At 38.5% G+C, this 20,081-nt stretch overlaps 1 protein-coding gene across 13 annotated transcripts in view; it reads right to left on the bottom strand.

Moving 5' to 3' along the window:
* The window catches only part of Kif16b (kinesin family member 16B), a 304,402-nt gene that overhangs the window by 96,906 nt on the left and 187,415 nt on the right, over positions 1-20,081 (bottom strand). For 5 of the 13 annotated variants that reach the window (XM_074074285.1, XM_074074281.1, XM_074074286.1 and 2 more), the window contains 7 exons: positions 17,421-17,453; positions 17,027-17,080; positions 13,981-15,339; positions 10,946-11,098; positions 8,979-9,075; positions 6,898-6,948; positions 3,169-5,585 (listed from right to left, as the gene is read on the bottom strand). In XM_074074285.1, coding sequence (XP_073930386.1) covers positions 3,471-5,585; positions 6,898-6,948; positions 8,979-9,075; positions 10,946-11,098; positions 13,981-15,339; positions 17,027-17,080; positions 17,421-17,453 — 3,862 coding nt within the window. In that variant the 3' untranslated portion in view covers positions 3,169-3,470. Of the gene's footprint in view, positions 1-3,168; positions 5,586-6,897; positions 6,949-8,978; positions 9,076-10,945; positions 11,099-13,980; positions 15,340-17,026; positions 17,081-17,420; positions 17,454-20,081 lie in introns of those variants that run through there. The other 8 variants (XM_074074288.1, XM_074074290.1, XM_074074291.1 and 5 more) reach the window with 4 other exon arrangements.

Genomic DNA, 20,081 nt, shown 5'->3' with positions numbered 1-20,081 from the left:
TGATGTCCTTTCTGTACAAGAATGAATATAGAATTTTTAAACCTGTTGAACCATGAGAAGGGGACTAAAATAGAAGAAAAATAGAGATGAACCAATTTGGGTTATAATACATATATACATGGAAATATCACAATGAAACTCCCTGTACAGCTATCTTAAACAAATAAAATTTTCATTTTTTTTCTTTTAAAAAACTGGGAGAGGGGCTGGGATGTAGCTCGGTGGCACAGCGCTTGCCTAGCATGCGTGAGGCCCTGGGTTTGATCCCAGCACAAAAAAAAAAAAAAAAAAACCTGTGAGAATGGGACAGCAGAACAGGTCCACGGTACCAGTAGGAAGGGGGAGGATGTAGGGAAAGGGTGTAGGAGGTTGAATGTGGTACAAATACTATGTACACATGTAAGTAAGTGTAAAAACAAGACTGTTGAAACTATTCTAGGAATAGGGAGGGGGAGGGGATAAAGGAGAATGATGGATGGGGTAAATTCAAGTATGATATATCTGATACATAAAAGCTCTTAAGCTTTTGTAAAGGCCATCATGTAATCCCCAGCATAACAATTAAAAAAATCATAGAAAGTAATGAAGGTTCAAATCTATTTATCATGCAAAGCATCTGGGAAAATGAATATAAGGAAAATTTACTATGCTTATTACTTCTGGAAGGCTTAAGTGTTCTCTTCCAAAGTGAAGTGTGCACATTTTTTAAGAAACAAAATTAGGGAGACAAACTATCTTTGAAATGTTTTTCAACAAAGTCTAAATAAATTCACCCAGTTAACCATAAGTCTAAAACAAGCAGCTGTGAGCAAAAGGGATTTTAATCAAATTCAGATGAAATCACTACTTTAGAAGTATTCAAAAGGTTTTGTCCAGAATATATCAACAAGTACCACAATGTGAATGTTTATATCTATTACAACATGCAAAATGCCAGAGAACCAAGGATGTAGGAACCCATTTCTTCCTTATTCAGAAACTCATTACAACTGAGATGTTACATTAGGTTGAATACCTAGACTTTCATACCTGCTTCACTATAGAGTGCTGTAGGCTTGGAACTCCTGAAGCATGTGCCAGAAGGAGGCTGTTATGGTTGAAGCCATGGTGGATAATGGTACAAACAGTACACCACTTGCTTCAATAGGTACTGCAAAAATCTGAATAACTACTTTACAGATTACTATCAAACTCTCATATACACGAACTACATTTTATCTCAAGGTAAAATGCTTAGATGAGGTAAGTGACAAGTAAAATTTGAATGCTACTATTTCTGTTATGTTGTATCTGAACATAATCCCCATTACAGCCTACTTGGATTGTAAAGGTAACTGAGGAAGTGATAATGCATAATGTGATTTTTATGAAATGCTCATATTTGATGCATGCTCCATGTATGAAAAACACTAAAGACCATGATTTGTAATATGGTATTATCATGCTTTTGTACCTGTGAGGACAATAGTGTCTATCTGTTTAATATTTAATACGCTTTCTTAAAATTATGCACTACTTTTGTATTGCTGCCTTTTCCTGATTGTTGTATCCTCTGCTGACATCTTAAATTTTATCCTCTGTTCTTCTGTTTTTTTCTTGTCAAGTATATATGAGAAAATACTGAATAGGAAAATTTAAGATGAAGTAATGCAAAATACATTACCTGAAAAAAGTGAAAAAATATGAAAATTAGGAGAAATAGTATTGATGAGATAATAGAACATCATGGTATAGTTTAGAAAATTTTTCCCTGATAGAAGATGACCTACAGCCAAGATAGTCACAATTTTAATGTTAGCAGTGTCCTAGACACAGAGCTCAAATTCTTTAGGAGTATGGATGGGGAAGCTGCTTTAAAAGTGATGAAACAGGCTCACCTATAAATAAGAAAATTTAATTGCCTCAAAACCAAAAAGCCCTCTCCATTGGTCCACAGTGAACAATGATGCAGCCATGAGTTTGTAGATCACAACACATTCTCCAATTTTCTGTGATTTCCTGTCCATTTCCCCAGAATCTGGGTAGAGGAAAATAGGTGAAAAGGTACAAACATTTAATTAGCTTGTTACTATGTAGCTCTGATAGCAGAAAGGGGGAAAATGTGCACTTCTGGTCAAAGACAGACGGCAAGTTTCTGGGTGGATTAAGTTTGACACCATCCCTGTCATTGATTAGTAACAGAATTGAAGAAGTACACATTTGTATTGTACATTATCAATGATTTGACCAGAACAGAAGGTGGCCCTTCCAGATCAGGAATGCAGTTAATGGTTCCATGAAATTGCTGATTCAGTCAATGGTGTACAATATTGCTGAGTAGCTACATGAAGCTGAACAGGATTCCAGCAGACATGGGAAGGAAGTAGATGGAGGAAAGAGGCATGTTCTGAGACCTTGGAAGTTAGTAGATTCACACCTAAGAGACAGGAGAACAATGGCAAAACAGCCAGAGGCAGATAAAATGAAAAATTAATACAAAACCTGCTGCCTCATAGTTCACGGGAAAAGGTCAATCTAAGGAGAGATCCTGAAGGCACATCCTGAAGGCTCTTCCAGAGGCAGCCAGCTGACTCTTGGATGGAATTCTGTGGAGAGGGGAGACTCACTCCAGGCAGAGATGAGCAGATACAAGCTCACATCAAGCCAGCAGAACACCTCTTTCAAGAGGACATAAGTGATGGCTTTGGTGAGACCCAAGAGGAAAGGAAGCCAGTGAAAAGTGCTGAATGTTTTCTGAGCCAACCATATATTTAATAAGAGCAGAAAGAAGTCATTAGAAAAAGACAGATTCTGAGATAAAGAGCCTTCTAGAATAGAAATATGAAAGAACTAGAATGTGTAGGGGATAGAAGTTGTCAGAAGCTGATATCATACAGGTTGAAAGAGAATAGCAAAAACGTATGAAAGGAGGCTATTAGCTGAGGAGGAAGACACTGCAGGGCATGCATTCTAGCTTGATTCCGAGAACATCGCAGAGTCCTGGGTCATTACAGGAAGTTCAATGTAGCACTATGTGGTTATGCCACATAGCTGTCCTTATCACGCCTAGCACGGAGGATGTCAATGAAAGTCACTGCCAGACTGGGCACTTTTTCAGGATGCACAAATTAGCCTGCCAGAATCCAGCAAGCACAGACAGATCCCAAGCAACAACACAATAAATCAACATGAAGCAAAACAATCAGAATGCTTTAATCATCTCACAAATAATGAGGTGGACCTAAATTTACAAGCCTGAGTTTCAAGAAAATGAAGCAGGTGGTAATAAAGATGTTTTATCAGTTCTCTGCTATCAGCTATTTTCATTTTCCCATAGATATTTAAAATATTTACATTTTCAATTTTAGAGATCTGCTTCTTTCTATTCCAATTCAATTAGCTACAATGAGACATTCACATTCCCTTGACTATTTTCATAATGTTCATTTTATTGCAGATCTCAAAATGTCCTATATCTTTAAGTCTTCTCCCTAGAGTCTTGTCAAATGTGAGATTAGCCAAAGAGCCTCATCTTGAGAATTGAAAGTCAGCTTCCAGACCTCAGGTACTGCATTCTGACCACCTTGAAGACACAAGGGGGTGGTGAACAACTGGGCAGTAGGTGTTTCTTGCAGATGCACAAATGAGCTAGTTGCTGAATTTGAAGCAAGCCTGAGTTTCCCTAAGAAGACAAGTTCTACTGTTGATAAGTTTTTCTTGTCTGGAACAACAACACACCTGAATTCACTTAAAGCTCGGCATTTGATCACATCAAACTGTGTCCACGGAGGAAGTGTTTTTAGAGACTGAGTGTGTGGATAAAATACTCGATCTTCCCGCAAAAGTGCAATGTGGGTGTTCAGAAGGACTAGTGACTGGCATGGGTTATGATCAGACTCGCCATCAACCCTGACTGTTGTGTAGAGCAGTAACTGAATCTCAGCCAGAGAAAGGATGCTGACCTCTAAATTTCCATGAAGAAAGTAAATCATGTCAACCAAGGTTGTTTGGAACTGGGATGACAACTGAACTCCATTCGCCAAAACTAAATCTGGGACTACCGCTTTCCAATCAAGAGAAAGCTGAACCAGATCTTGTTGGAGCAAAGGATGATTTGCACAAGCAGTGGCTTCAGACTCTGAAATCAGGACATACAGGAGGTCCCAACACAGCTGTTGCGAGAGGTGTTTGTTGTAACTGAATACAGTGAGCAGAAGACCCTCTGTAGAACCCAGGAATCGAACACTCTGCCCACCAAAACCAATTTGAATCTCCTGTAGCTCAGACAGGGGGAGAACATGAAAAATGTTCATTGAGCCTGGGCAATTATCTGAGAGGACCAAAGCGAGTAAAGCCAATGGGAGCAGGAGCAAGCATGCTGGTTGGGGGTCAGGTTCTGTGCAGTTAGCAACAGAGAGCCAGTAAATGCCTTTGACTTCTTTCATGTTGCCCAAAGGCTCTGGCAGAGAACAGGCCACATGGTCAAGAAGATCTTTTAAAGGGTGCCCTTGAAATTTCAGCATTTGGTCTGGGAAGTTCACAAGGGTCTGCTTAAATGCAGAGCTTTTTCTAGCATCTTCATATTCAAGGCAGAAAACTGAACTTGGCGAGGAACCTGGTAAGCCTACAGCTACAAAGGCAGAGGTGAAGTAAGGCCCAGTGCTCTCTGCTGACCTTGGGCTCCCTGCCTCTTTGCTCCTGCGGCTGCTAGACTGAGCTTCAGGAAAAGAATGAGATCCTGTTGGAGCCATACGTGAACTCCAGGACATGTCCAGGGGTAACAGCCTCGGAAACGGAAGGCTTCTAACAAATGTTGTCACATGGGAGGTGAGACCACTTGGGTCACACAGGCTCCCCACATACTTGGCTTGGGTGATTACCTTTGTGCCAACATGTAGTAGGTGACTGCTGGTGTCTTTATAAAAATCTGAGAACTTGTGGTAAAAATATCCCAGTCTATTGTTTCCTTCAGCCCCGATATTGATCAGTGATGCTGAAGAGCTAATCTTTCTAGCAGCTGACTCTTTCTCATCTTGCTGCTCACAACAGATAGTGGGGGCTGCTGCACTCTGAAGAGCACTGCCAGATATACTCTCCTCTCGAGAAATGTTTTCTGAGAGAACAAAGCAGAGCATCCTGCGATGCCAGGCCTGTTTGCTTCCACTATTTTTAGATGCTTGCTGGGACGTGTGTTGCAGTATTGTCCAGCTGGACTCCATCCCCAAGCTGTGTTCATCTTCATGAGTCATCAGCTTATTGAAATTTTCTGACTCACTCTGAAAATCTTCTGCATCACTGGTATAGCTTTTGTTAAGAAAAGACATTTTAGGTAAATGAAAACATTTTGGTTCAAGATGGCCAGAGTACTCAGGATGATAATATTTGTAATCAGTGTCCTGCAGCAGCTCAGGAACTGAGGACTGATTTCCTCTCTCTTGTGAGGCTAAAGAGGAAGTTCTGGGGCTTGAGATGCTGTGTGTCGTGGGATGGTTCCAGTGGTTGCTCTGATCCACCTCCCTCCGCTCTTCTTTAATGACACTGGAAGTATCAGTGGCATCTTTGGGCAGAAGTAGGGTAACACATTGTGCAAGCGATGACTGCCCTTTCTGCTTAACATGTCAAAAGAAGTTGAAATGGGAACATGCTATCACTTTCTGAGGTTCTTTTGCTCATGATTCTTTCAATCATTGGTTTCATTGAGTGAATTACTTGAGAAGATAAGTAGAAAACCTAAGTAATTTGTATTGATTGATAAATGATTTAAGAACAGATGATCATCAGATTTATATATAGCTCAACAATTTCCGTATTACATGCCTTATAAATTGCTGAGTATTTTGAAAGAAGTATACTTTATAGGATTGATTCACAGTACCCATTTCTTGGTCTAAGATTTCATTTTCTCTAAAAGAAATCCCAACACTTTTGATTCAGTGTTTAAAAGGCCACATTTAGTTGGATGACCATATGTCCAAAATGTAAAAGAAATCTGGGCATACATAATGAAAATCAGATAGCAAGTCCATAAGAAATTTATAAGTATTTCAATCCAGATCATGTTTCTCTCTCTTTTTGGTTCCTTGCCTGGGAATTTTTAAGTGTGATCTCCTTGGTTAGACTACCACCACTGTTATCTCCAAACCATCACAATGGTAGCAGTCACTGTGGACACAAAAGAATGAAAGGCAGCATCTTACTCTGCCTGGGTTATTTTCTGGGTGACTGGCAGGAGGTAGTGGCGATGGTCAAAGTCAGTTAAATCCAAGGCAGAGCATTCACTCTCTCGCTTCCTGTTCAATAATGTATGGATATCGGCAGGAAGATTTCTACTACCTAGGAGGTTTTTTGTTGTTGCTTTGCTTTTGCTTTATTTTTTATTTTATTATTATTATTTTTTAATTTAGGGATATATGGGAAGGATGTGCCCCTCAGTGGAAGAAAGTACAAGTAAAGCCTTACAAATTGTATGCCAAATAAACATTAGTTTGACAATCTACAAAAGAAATAAGCTGATAGATGAAGCGTGTTTCCTTTGTACTACTGCCTACTCATAGTCCATAAAATGAACAAGGTTTTTAAAACATTGAGAAGTACTCAGTTTCATTTCCAAACCCCATATCTGGTTCTGATTATGTAATTCTGCCTCTTACATGCAGACCAAGAATAGGATACTTTACAAATGAAAAACTGGGCATGGCCCCACCACAACCACATGTCATTCAGATAAAGTCAAAGCAGTTTTCAATCTGCAGGATTCCACTAAATTTTAAGTTCATATAATTCCTTGCCTTTCCTATTAGACATTAATCTCATTGGGACTTCAAAATTCTAATTATGCAACTAAACATTAAGAAAACTTAATTACACAAGCATGCTATAATTTAAGCGACCCTATCAATCTGAAAAATCATTACCTACCTCATATTTTAGCTTACGTTGAATGGTGCCATTGTGCAGTTTCTCATTGTCCTGAAAAGAAAATATAAAGCCCTCTATATTAAATTATAGCATGTTCATAGAGAGGAGAAAAACTTATTTGCTTAGAAGTATTTATGAGAACAAAATTCTAAAGGAACATACATGTCATTCAACACTGACAACTGTTCCTAGAATTTGTATTTCCAAAGTAAACATGATTCTCAATGATTTATCTGCTGAAAGAGAACTGAACTATTTATTCTAGTCTAAAGTCCCAAGGATAGTATTACAAGCAAGATTTCATTAGGATATTTCTTAATTTGTAGGTTAGAAATGAGCTGTCTTCCAGTATGGAAGATCTTCAAAAAATTAAAATTACAACTACCATATTATCCAACCGTATGTATGTATGCATGTTTATCTCTCTCTCTCTCTCTCTTTCTCTCTCTGTGTGTGTATGTATATACACACACACATAGATAGATAGATATATGTATGGACATTCTCAAAAAAAATCAAAGTCAGTCTACAATTGAGATACCTTTACACCCATGTTTATTATAGCACTATTTACAATAACCAAGTTACAGCTTAGGGGCCCAGCAACAGATGAATGGATAAAGAAAATTTGGTATGTATACACGATGGAGTTTTATTCAGGCATAATAATATATACATATATATATATATATATATATGCAGAAAAATAGATAGAACTGAGGAGCATGATGTTAAGTAAAATAAGTCAAACACACAAAGACAAGTATGTGAAATTTAGGAAAAAAGGACACAAAAGTAAAAAGGGATGTGAAAGAGAATAAGGGGGAGGAAGGTTATAGAGGGTAACTGAGGGGCTAAATATGATCAAAGTATGGTATATGCACATATGAAAATGTCACAATGAAACCCATTACTTTGTATAATTAATATATGCTAATAAAAATGAATTTTATTTTGATTAAAAAAATCAACTTGTTGCCAAAAATGCATCTTTACAAGGAAAAACATATTTCTACCTTGGATAATTTACAAAGTAAATTGTATACTTATGTCTCGAGAGCTTTCTCGAGCTCTCTTCCTCCTGACCTAACTGGGGGTGACTACTGATGCAGAAAGGACAAATGACAGAAGACAGAGATGCAGAAAGTTGGGGCCAGGTGTGCTGGGTGCTCAGATGGAGACACACAACAGCCTCATTGCGTCTTTTCTCTATTAACTCTTTTACTTTGCTTCTTTTCTTCTCTATTCATTAAGGCCTTACTTCTAAAATCTTTCTTCTTTTCTATTCTTTAAAGTCTCTTTCCTTAGACTCACTCTGTCCCATGTTTTCTTTAAAATCTCTCTTAAAGCCTTGACCCTTAGATTTACACTGTTCCGTGTTCCCTTTTAAAGTCTCGGTCCTCAGACTTGCACTGTCCCATTAGACTTGCAATGTTCCATGTTTCCTCTAATCTCTAGCATAACTCAGCAGCAGCAGCAGCCCACCAATCAATCAACCCCTCATCAAAAAAAATCCTCATGTCCTCCTTCAGCAAGTCTTTTATATCCAGTAGTAAACAAGGAGGTGCAGCAACCATTCTCCAGGGGGCGTGACATTGTAACAAGAGAAACCTGCTCTCTACTTCTCTAAACAACTTAGGAAAAGCAGCTGTACTGCATTTTGCCTCTTGCTCTCCCAGTCATGCCAAACTCAGCCTGTAGATCATTGAGCACAACTGTGCTTATGTCAAGTTCTCATAATCCACTTCCCACACTTATGGAAACTGTATTTTGGGAGAATATATGTTACATGTAGAAGTTTTGTAAATCAATAAACAAAGCATTTTAAGAGACTTAATATTCACTTAATATGAGTTTCCTTGGAATTACAAAATTTGGAACTGAGTTGCTCTTCAGTTAATTTGATTTGTAAACGGTTAAGTTCCAGGCAATGTTTAATATTTTCTGTAACATTCCACAACTAAAGTTTATTTTAAGACACAGTAATGAAAGACTCCACCACTTATCAACAGCACAACTAACATATCTGCAGTGTTATCCTAGAAAAGGAACAACCACATTACTTAGCTTCTTCAGCTCACCCTCATCATATCTGCAGATGCCTTGCCAGCATCATCCATGGTATGATGCAAATCCTGAAGACGTCTTTGGACTTCCTCTTCAATGTAAGCACTGATCCTGAAAACCATGAAGATGGGACAGATTGGAACTCTTTTAACCATACAAGGTTACTGTATATATCTTAATGATGTTCCTTAAAATATAGAGCTTTCTCATTCTAAAGGACAAACATAAAAGCAACTTGGGAACTTCAACAGTTTTGGGCCTTTTTTTTCCTTCCAAATAAATATAGTGCCATATGTTCAAGATCTGAGTTTTTTAAAAATGAGGTAGAACTGGACAAATAACAGGATACTGAGACTGATGAGGTGAAAAAGTGACTGCATCCAATTCTTTTCTGGATTTTCTCAGGGGAAAATTTAGTCACTGACTTCAGAGACCCTGTGAACTCAGACCCAACTCAAAGACAGAACACAGAGAAAAAGATGATATAGAAGACAGTTATTTGTTAATCACTCGGTCATTTATGAGGATTATAAAAAAAATACAAAGAGGTAGACATACACTCTTCAAATCTTCACTATTTAACCAGAACAATGTTTTACATTATTGCATTGTTCGTGGTTTGTCTTGTCTCTCCAGTTGGGTTATCTGTACTGGCCAGCAAGATCAACATCTTAAAGGTTTCCTCCTTCCAAGCAGTCTGGCACAGAACCAAGATAGTTGGAAGCCTTATACCACTGATTTTTGAAGCAACTGACAACTAATATCATCTGCCCCACAGACTGTAGGTGAAGTTGAGGAAGTACAACCGTCACCCTTAACCATCTCAGCAGATTTCAGTCTTAAGTTTTTATGTCATTCCACCCATAGAGAACAGAGTCAAAAGATTTTTAGTCATACCAAAAATCTTTCCATTGGACCAGACTGCCCAAATAAAGCCTGACTCAGTTCTAGGTTGCCCTCCTCTAAGTGATTAGAGGTATTATTTTAAATTAAATGGTTTCAGTGTTTGTCTCAGCACACTCACTAAATAAATAAATCTGCCTTTCTCTTTTTAAAAACATGCATAATCCTGTCAACATTTCTGTGCTACTGAACAACAGAGAAATAAATTTTTTAAATGCTGGGTAAAGGTATCAATATTTTAGACAGAATAGTTTTTAAAAGTACAATATTTACCTTTTAGTACTGAAAACAAAATCATGCACAAGTAAACATGAGTCAAGGCCATTTGCAAATTATTTCCCTGATCTTCACTGCAATTTTAAACTAGTGCCATGGAAAACACAAACCTATATTGAAGGGGATATAGGCACTTATGCTATTCTGAGTACATTTTAATATCCAAATACTTATCTTCTAATATCCAGGACTCAAGACTTCCCAGTTGGAAGTATCCATATGATACAAATGGGGTGCAGGAAAATAATTATTGTTTTCTTATAGGTAAAGAATGAGGAAGTTGATTTATTTGAGATCTCTAAGCCACAGAGCAATTCACAATGTCACCTAAGTTGAAAATCATTTTATTATAGCAGCATCACATGTATATTTACTATATTTATGATCATGCTGAATATAATAATACAGATTATATAACAAGCTTCATTCACAAGTTTGAAATAAATGACTTATCGACGGTAATTATCAACATTAGGTCCTTCTTGGTATAAGTAATTCTACGTGTTCATGCTTTTCAACCAGGCCTCACAGCACTTTGTTTGGGATAAGCTACTTTCCCTGCACTTTTTAATTCTACCTTCTCACACAAACTACTTGTACTGGAATTCCTTGAATCTGGCTCAGATCCTTGATTTCCTGTACATGATTCTACCCTGCCACCAGTCAGGCACAGCTGACAAAGACAGAGCCTTTCTCAAGCACAAAATTACTGTTGCATTCGATGGATACCTCTATATGCAAACTGGCCAAAGGGTACAATGAGTCATTAAGGTAAGTATGACGCTAGTTTAATGTTGAGTACCTGGAATCCATTAGGGTAGCGAGGTGAGATTTATCAGCACTGGACAGCAAGACGGAAGAAGCATCCTTCCCCTCCAGGGTCCCACAATGACCTCTCTGAATACTGTCAACCTCACAGATCTTCTGCTTCAGCTGCAGGATTTCATTTTGTAACCTACAGAAATGTGAACCACATAAACTCATTTATTAGTAGTATTTCTTGAGCACATTCTCTACATGAGACATTATTTTGAAAACCACAGGTGATTCAGATAAGAAATGCATGTGCTAAGAACCTTACCTTCTAGTAGAAGAGGTGTCACAGAGCTAAAAGATAAGGTTAAGGTGAACATAACCCATATGAAGTATCTAAAAAAAGTGCTATAGACATCCAAAAGCTGAACAGCTTGAACTACAAGGGCAAAGACACTTCCATTGTGCTCCATGCAAGTCCTTGGAGGTCACTGTGCAGGATTCTGACTTAATGCCTGTCTCAATAAGAGTTGGCTGTGGACTATGTATCAGGATTCTGTTAAACACTTCTGCTAGATAACAAGATCTATGTTTCCAAGGCCTTTTAGAAACCAACAATCTAGGAGGAACTTCCTGGGCAAGACAGCTCTGAGTCTTCAAGGGCCAGGGGATGTGGATATTTAAAGATGATGGTGGAAGATGCTCCAATGCAGAAAGGAATCTGAGGAAAGGAGCTATGTCACGAAAACCAGAAACACGTTTGGTCAAGGCAGAGGAAGTGGGAAAGGGAGTCAAACCTAAGAAAGCAGATTGAGTTCTATGAGGAATAAAAATAAGCTATGAATTGCGGAACCAAAAAATATGTTCAATAATAAGTGACCCATCTAATATAAGGTCAACTATATGTAAGGTCATTCTCCCACTGGCCCAGGTGTGTGTGAATTTTCTAGGGGCAGCTGTCTGGTATGTTATTGGGGCAGCTGGAAAGAACAGTAGATGGAAGGATAACAGTAAAATGAAGTAAACATTGTCCATAAAGTACTGAGAAGACGATGGGAAAACCATGCTCAGTGTACTGCTGTCCACCTCAGGTTCCACATGAACTTAATATTTCAACACTTGCAGAATTTTATAAAGGCCCAAGCCAAGTTGCACAGAGGGTCCTGGTTTGACCATGAGAACCCAGAAGGAAAATAAAACAATAGCAATTTCTGCCCACAGAAAGCTGCAGGAGAATCACAGACAGGGCAAAGACCCTAGAATTCATTGGCCTGAATTAGATCTTAGCAAAGTCTATTTCATCCAGACTCGTGATGCTAAATGCCTCCTTTGTATGGCTCCTGGAGGAATGCTGACACTAGGAAATCACTTCCATGGAAATCACAATACTGTGTCTGCTCTTATAGAGTATTAATGTTAAACGGCTGCTTGACAAAAGCCAGAGACATCAAGCTAAAAGCTGGAGCTGCATTTTTATTGCACACTGTGGGATACAAATTGAGAGCTTGCTCTCCACTACTTTAAATTTCCTGGGGCTGAAGCTTTGTCCAGCAATTTCATTTACATAACACACCTGCAATCTTCTTAAACCTCTGACCTATTTCTTTGAAATAATAGCATTATGTTTTTTGATTGTTATTTTGTTGCTGTTTTGACTGAAGGAAATACTAGAGAGTGACTGCACATATAATCCAAAGTATAAGTCCATCATTTATAAGGATGTCATCTTGACCTTCTCAGGAAAGACGATGGGTGAAGGCTACAGGATCACTTCTGAGTAGGTCTTGGCTTATAATCAGCAATTGACTTCATGCCTCTTTCAAATGCCAAGCTGAGGTTTCAAGGCCACTAGATGGGACTTCTGCTGAAGCCCCCTCAGAAATATTGTGGGTGGGACAGGACAGTATTCCAGGTCTCCGAATCTGGGCTTTAGTTAAGACCTTAATTGATCAAAGGATGGAGCTAAAAGAAAATGCATAGACTTTGATCTCATCCATCCCTTTGAACAGGTTTGAACATAAAAGTCTAAAGATGAAACATCTTGCTCAAGGTCATCCAGGTAGGAAAAGGCTGGGACAGGTATTAAGGTCTGCTCTCAGCCATTTGGGAGTCATCATGCCTCCACAGTGCTACTAGAACAGCTTATTCTCAAATGCATGTATTTATTAATTTTGAGAACCTACTGTCTGGTAAGCATGGTGGCAGGGAACAGGCACAGAAAGATAAATATTCTTTCCTTACCAAGGAAAGAGTGCTAGTTTCCTTGTTTTATTTTCCACACTAATGGTATGTGGATATCACCAAGCATACTTGAATATCCCACTGTGTTCAGAATCATTTGAAGAGTTTTGTTTGTTAGTTTGGTTAGCTGTTTTTTAATACAGAATATTGAGGCCTCTTCACAAATACTGTGACTGAATAGGTGTGGGAGAAATATTGAATCATAAGCTCTCCCTGGGTTGTAATGATCTGAGCACTCCATGCAATACATGAGTTTCAGGGATAGTGTTCTGCTATAACAAGGGCTGGACTTGGAAAAAATGTAAAGACATTGGTGAGGAAGGGTGGGGGGCGGGGAAAAAATGAAGGGGAGGGAGGAAGGGAGAGAAAGGGAGAGAGGGAAAAGAGAGAGGGAACAAAGGAGGGAAAGAGAGAGGATAAGAGAAGTGGAATGGAAAGGGAGAGGAGGGGACCAAAGGGGAAAAAAAGAAGTGAAAAGGGACAGAGAGGGAGGAAGAAGGAATTAAGAGTAAAGCTTTCTCAATCCTTTGCACTTATCAAATTACTAAAATGCATTCCACAGGTCAGTGAGCTATAGGGTAATGACATTGTTTTTATGTGTTTTTCAACTTTAAAGCCAACAATTCTAAAACAAGGATCCTAGATAAAAATGAACAAATATTTAGGGGTATTTTCTCAGGTTTGATTTTAAAAATAACCATTTACTTATGTATTAGAGAATACAAAAGCTAAAAGAATCACTTTAAAAAAAAAAAAAGACAATAAGAAACATACCATGAAGGACAGAAAAGGAAAAGTCATTTGGCACCTACTGTATGCTACTCTCTCCTACCCTTGTCTCACCTCTCCGGATCCTTCTCCAGGGCCTCTTGGTCAGGTTCCAGGCTAGCTGGGAGCCCTGGCTGTTTGCTGCCGCTGCTATTGAGAATGGCAAATTTCTGCCTCTGTTCTTGGATCTCCAGGCCCAAGGTGGAGTGCCTCTGCAGCACAGATTGCCTTTTCTCCAGCTTGTCCACTGCCTGCTCCAGTGCCTCTCTCTGCTGCTTCTCCTTAGATTCCAGAATTTCCTTTCCCTTTTCCCTCACTTTCTCTCCCTGTTGCTTCACATTGGTAGTGAATTCAAAGGTGGCTTGGAGATGCTCCACCTGGCTCGCACTGGCTTGGTACTGTATGAGCTGCTCTTCTTTTTCTTTCATTTCTTTTTCTACTTGATAAACAGTGTTGTGTAAGCCCAGAGGGCCTCTGTCAAGGATGTCAAGCACTCTCTGCTTTTCTTCCAGCAGAACTGGCAAATGATTTTGCAGGAGGGACTGTAGCTGATGTTCTTTACACTGTAGCCTGTACTCTGCAAGCTTCATTTTCTCTAAATCTTGAACCACACTGGCAACATCTGTAACATCATCATCATTTGTTGCCAATAACCTAGATTCCTCATCATTTTCATATTTTAAATGTTCAAGAGCTTTCTGCTCTTCTTGGATTTCTTTTCTCAGGAGGTCTTTCTGCTGGACCAGATCCTTCTCCAAGTTTGTCAGCTTGACAAGTTGCCTTCTCTTGAACTCTAAGAAATGCAGCTGAGCCTTTTCCAGCTCCTCACCATCATGGTTGCTGCCAGCCTGGGACTCCCTTGCCTGCAGGAGGGTTTCCCAGATGCCTTCCAGTTCCCTCTTCTCCTCCTCTGCACACTGAATTTCGCCACCGTGCAACAGCAGGACCATCTCCTCCTTCTCTCGAAGCTGCTCCTCCTTGTGGGCCGGGAGCAGCACCTGCTCCTTCTCTTGCTCGTCCAGTCTCCTTTTTTCTAGCTCCAGCTGGGTGCACTGTTCATCTTTTTCCCTGTGGAGCTGGTCCAACTCTTGGAATATCAGGATCTTCTCCACCTGTTCATTCCTATTGAGTTCTTGGAGCTGTTGGAGTTCCTCTTTGATGCGGAGAAAGCTCCCTTCCTCTCTTCTCTTCTTCTGTAGCTCGATTTCTTGCTGCTCTCTCATCCTCTCCTCTTGAAACTTTTCCTTCTCGGCGAGCAAATCCTTGAGCTTGTTCTCGATGTGGAAGCTGCGGCGTTTGAGGCTCTCTTCCTGCTTGCGGATCTGGCGCTGCACAATTTCAGTCTCTTTGCGTTGAGTCTCCACCTCCTGCTGCATCCGTTCCAGCTCTGCCTTGTCTGACCTCTGCCTTTCTTCCATTTCTTCGATAAGTTTCCTGCAATGCAAATACTCATCATTATTTGGTCACATTGTTCAAATTGTAACTTTTCTCTATGTAGAATGTTCTGAAAATGCACACAACACAAAGCCAAACCCTTCATTACAATAAAAGAGGAAGAAGTGCTTTCATTTCAAATTTTCAGGAACATGCTGCTTAATTTTTTTTTATGTGTTAACTGTCCAACATATCATCTGCCTAGTCTCCTAAAGTAGCCTCTGATATCATTTCTTTGTGGAGCCTAGAATCATAATGTGTTATGTATGATATAATTAAAAAAGCCCCTTGAGCTCAAAGTGAAAGAACCATGTCCAATTTAAATTTAAATGTGAATAATTTTATTCGGCCCAGTGAGTAAAACTCAACAGAAGTTGAGTTACAAGATGACATTAAATGAAAATGCTTATTCTGTCTTCAACTCATTGGGGGTTGAACATCAAAGTCAAGATAATGGACAATTCATTGTTCCATGCTAGTTAGCACTTACTGAATATTTTAGGACAAATGGTAGTCACCAGATTGCCCAGAATATTAATTAATGCATAACACCAAAAATAGCTGGATTCCTTATTAGAATACACATGTTCATGATTCTAGGGGTTACATGTTATGTTTTCTCTCAAAATACAATTGATTCTCACTGGGTGCTAAATAAGGGTTTGGGGTTGGAATGGACTCCAAAGCAAGAACATGGAGTAACAGGATACACATGGCCTCCATCTCCTAACCCACCACTCCCATCCTGTATGATACTGGAAGCAAAATTAATTCATTTGTGACATTTACACTCCAGATTCTAGAAGATAAATGTCTAGTTTTTTAGATTCTCTACGGCCTTAGTTTCAACTCCAATAGATATCCTTAGTCCACTCTTCTTGACTTGTTAAACATGAGATGAGAGAGAGACAGAGAAAAGAAAAGGAGAAAATATAGTTTTATCAAACAGAGGATATTTCAAAACATATAAACAACTCTTCAAGTCAATTAGCTTGACAGATACATATCCCAAAGAAAAGTGAGCAAAGAAAGTACAACTAGGAAAATACAAGTGGCCAAATGACATAAGGAAAGAGGGGTGGTGACTCAGCAGGAGGATCCTGACTTCCTGACCAGACTGGACTACAAAGCCAGATCCTATCTCAAAACACCAAAACCAAACCAATTCATTACAAATCAAAATACTGAACAAACAAGCCCCCACCCCCCACTCCCGCCAAGTACTAGAGTAGTAGAGCTTGCAGCACTTGCCTAGCAAGCACAGGCACTGGGTTTGATCTTTAGCCCCACAAAAGAAAAAGGTATATGTGGGGGTAGTTAACAAGGAAGGAAAATTCTTTGGATTTTTTAATTAATTATTTCACTGAGTCTATTGACTTTTTAAAAACTCAAGGGATATTATAAAGAAAAGATATGATTTTGAGTTAAATTTAAACATATATTTGGTATATTAAATCTGCTCGTTGGCTTTATTCTCCCTTTTTCTCAAGTATTTGAAGATGTATTGTTTTAAAATTTTAAACATGAAGCAAACTAAACCATTTAAAAATAAATTACCTACAGGCATTAGACATGTAAATAACAGACACAGAGAAATGAAAGAGGCATGGGTGAAATCAATCCAGGATATTAACAGAGAAACCCTCACGCTACAGTAGTGTTGAAACTTGAACCCCACATGGCTTACCTTTTACTTTCTAATTTTTCCAGTTCTTCACGCTGTTGCCTCTCAAATTCAAGTCTAATAAAATTAAATGAAAATATGTCATTTTTGTGAGAAAGCTTCTCCCACTCTCTGTATATAGAATTACACATTACAGGGAGCATCAGTTTTTGAGGCATTATTTTTAATTACCATGTATTAGCAAGTTTAAAATGCATTCTTTGCTCTATAACTATGATTAGAAATTAGACATATTTTGTGGTACTTGAACTCAGACTGAAAAAAACAGATTTGACTTGAAGGAAAACAAAATGTCATTGTATTTAAAAAGCAGAATTAAACACAATTTCTAAATATAGTCATGTCTATTCCATGCATCTTAGTCACTGATGAGAATATAAAAAGGAAGAATCTCTACCTTAAACAGATGGGTCCTTTTATAGGGACAAGACTGCCAGGGAGGTAGAGAGAAAGAGAGAGCACACACATCAGTTAAGAAAATAACTTTAACAGGAGGAAACATCCGGAGAAAAGCAATAAGGTATTTAAAAGACAATAGCCATGCACAAACAGTTTTTTTAAAAAATAGATATCACATTTTCCAATAATTTCATGAAGCAAACACTCCAAAGTTAGGTCTGTTGTGTTTTGCAAGGCCATACTTTTACTACCAGGTAATTATACTGATCAGAGATTCAGTAAGATCCTCTTGTAATCAGTAGTTATATGATATGGGACTTAACAGAGGCAATGGGATTGTTTACAGATTTATACAGTTCTGGTAAAATAAAGAGAGGTAGATTGTTGGGGATTTTTAAAACTGCCTAAAATATTAATAACTCAAGATAATTTCCCAAATATTAAAATTATTGTCAGGGTTCACTATTCCAGTTAAATAGCATGAATTGAAATTTCTAACCTTACATACTTTCCTGCTGTGGTAGATGGAAGATGCAGTTCATATGGAAAAATTCAGTATCAGTAGTTTTCCTTGGATAATGTGCAAATCCAAGATTTGCACAAGTAATGTGCAACAGTTACTTTTGCAATGATTTAACAAACACTTCAAATGGATCTCTTTTCACTTTAATTTGGGATAATATTGAGAGTAAGATGTCTGGCAGTTTTTGTAAGCAGAATAGAGTACCTATCATATGGCAGGTTCTGTGCTAATTTGCACCTTGCCTCCCTCTGTCCTCCTAGAAAACTCTTCAGGTAGCAAGCAGTATCTCCATTTTACAAATGAGGAACCCAAAGCCTAGATATATCAAACAATTTGTCCAAGGTCATAGGAATAATATGTGGGGGACTGAGGATTTGAACCCATAACAGCCTGCTTCCAAAATACTCCCTAGTGATTCATTTTTAAAGTAGGGCTCAAGCTTGTGATACAAAATACATATAGGAACTCCTTCATTGAAACTTGTTATTTTAGGTTTATCCTACTGCCAAATGAAAATAATCCATACTTCCTTATAGACATTGCCATCCATGAGAATGAGTCACAAAAGTATACAAGAAAATCATTTACCAGTTCTATGTCATTACATTAAGTAGGTATAAGCCTTTAATAAAATTAAAATGTGATCATTCCCTTTTGTTTTACAACAAACAGAAGTCTGAGAAAGTTTCCTAGTTGATATTTTCAGACTCCATATAAAGTTTAGACTTCCTAGAGATATTTACAAAGTCAAAAAGTATTCCTGGATGAAGTATTTTAAGACCAGAAAATTTCACCAATGGAATTGTTTTTAGTCTCAATTTTCATTTTATGTGAACAACAGCTTAATGCTCCCTTTAGTAGATACTGCTTTGATTACGTCATATGTACACAGCAATAAGGCAAATGCTACATTAAGAGTTGAACATTTGGATGAAAAGCTATTAAACAAAGATTGCTCAGAACATGTTAAGCTCTATGCTTAACACTCAGAATGCAATACAGTCACAGGGAAGACATCAATTCATGTATGGTACCAAACCTGTACTCTCAACCCTTACAAAACTTTTGCTAAGAGGCTGCACGGTCTCAAGGAGGTCATGAAATGTGAGTTATAATTCTTAATGTAACATTTTAACTAAACACCTACTTTTATTGAGCACAGTGTTGGGAAATGTGGTAGGCAAGAGGATACATCAGCCTGCGAGAGAGATGTGGTCTGCGATAATCGGTGTGTCACATATAGAGAAGGTACGGTCCCAGAATTTGGTAGTGTCTAGAATTAAGGTAAGCTTCCTAATTCTAGGTATAACTTGTGCTATTCTTTCTCTCACATGGTCCAAGAACTCAAAAGAAGCTTAATAAAACCAAATCTTGGCATATTGTGAGAGAGGTGGCAAGACATGAAGCTCAAAAAGACACTGGAAGCCAAACAGTGAAGATCCTTGGAAGTTCTATTAAAGATTTTTAAACAGTGACAGAAAGAGGTCTCAGAAGGGGTTGCTGAAGAACACATACACTTGAGGTTTTCTTCAGGCAAGATGGGAGAGGAGCATTCTGAGAAGTCAGGAGATAAAGTAGAAAGCCACTGTAATATCTTAAATAAGCGACAACGGAGTCTGCATCCAAGATAACTGGATGCAGAAATAAAGATATCTTTTGACATACAGAAGGTCAAATTGAGGGAACTAGCTAATTGGATGAGTTTGGGTAGGGGTGGTGAAGAGCAAGGAAGAGTCAAAGATGAGCCTCAGGTTTCTGGTCAAGTTACAGAAATGGGGGGAAGAAGGAATATAATTGCCAAGTCAGCAGGTCTGAATATGAATTTCAATGATTGTGAGACCAGCTATCAGTTATTTAACATTGGACACTTCACTTTTGTAAAAGATAAAGAAAAAACACAGAATGGGTACAGTGGTTCAAGCCTCTAATCCTAATTCGTTGGAGACAGAGATAGAGAGGATCTCAGTTTAGCTCAGCCAAAAAGTTTGCAAGACCCCATCAAACTATGGGAGGAAGCACAAGTAAGAGTCACAGTCCAGGCTGGCTTGGACATAAAGTGGATACTCTATCTCAAAAATAACCAATACAAAAAAGGACTGGCAGAATAATTCAAGTGGTAAAGAGCTTGGCTAGCAA

The sequence above is a fragment of the Castor canadensis genome, chromosome 5 (assembly GCF_047511655.1).
Source record: "Castor canadensis chromosome 5, mCasCan1.hap1v2, whole genome shotgun sequence".
Classification (NCBI taxonomy): Eukaryota; Metazoa; Chordata; class Mammalia; order Rodentia; family Castoridae; genus Castor; species Castor canadensis.
The sequence above is the reverse complement of the archived record's forward strand: the minus strand, read 5'-3'. Positions and strand labels throughout refer to the sequence as shown.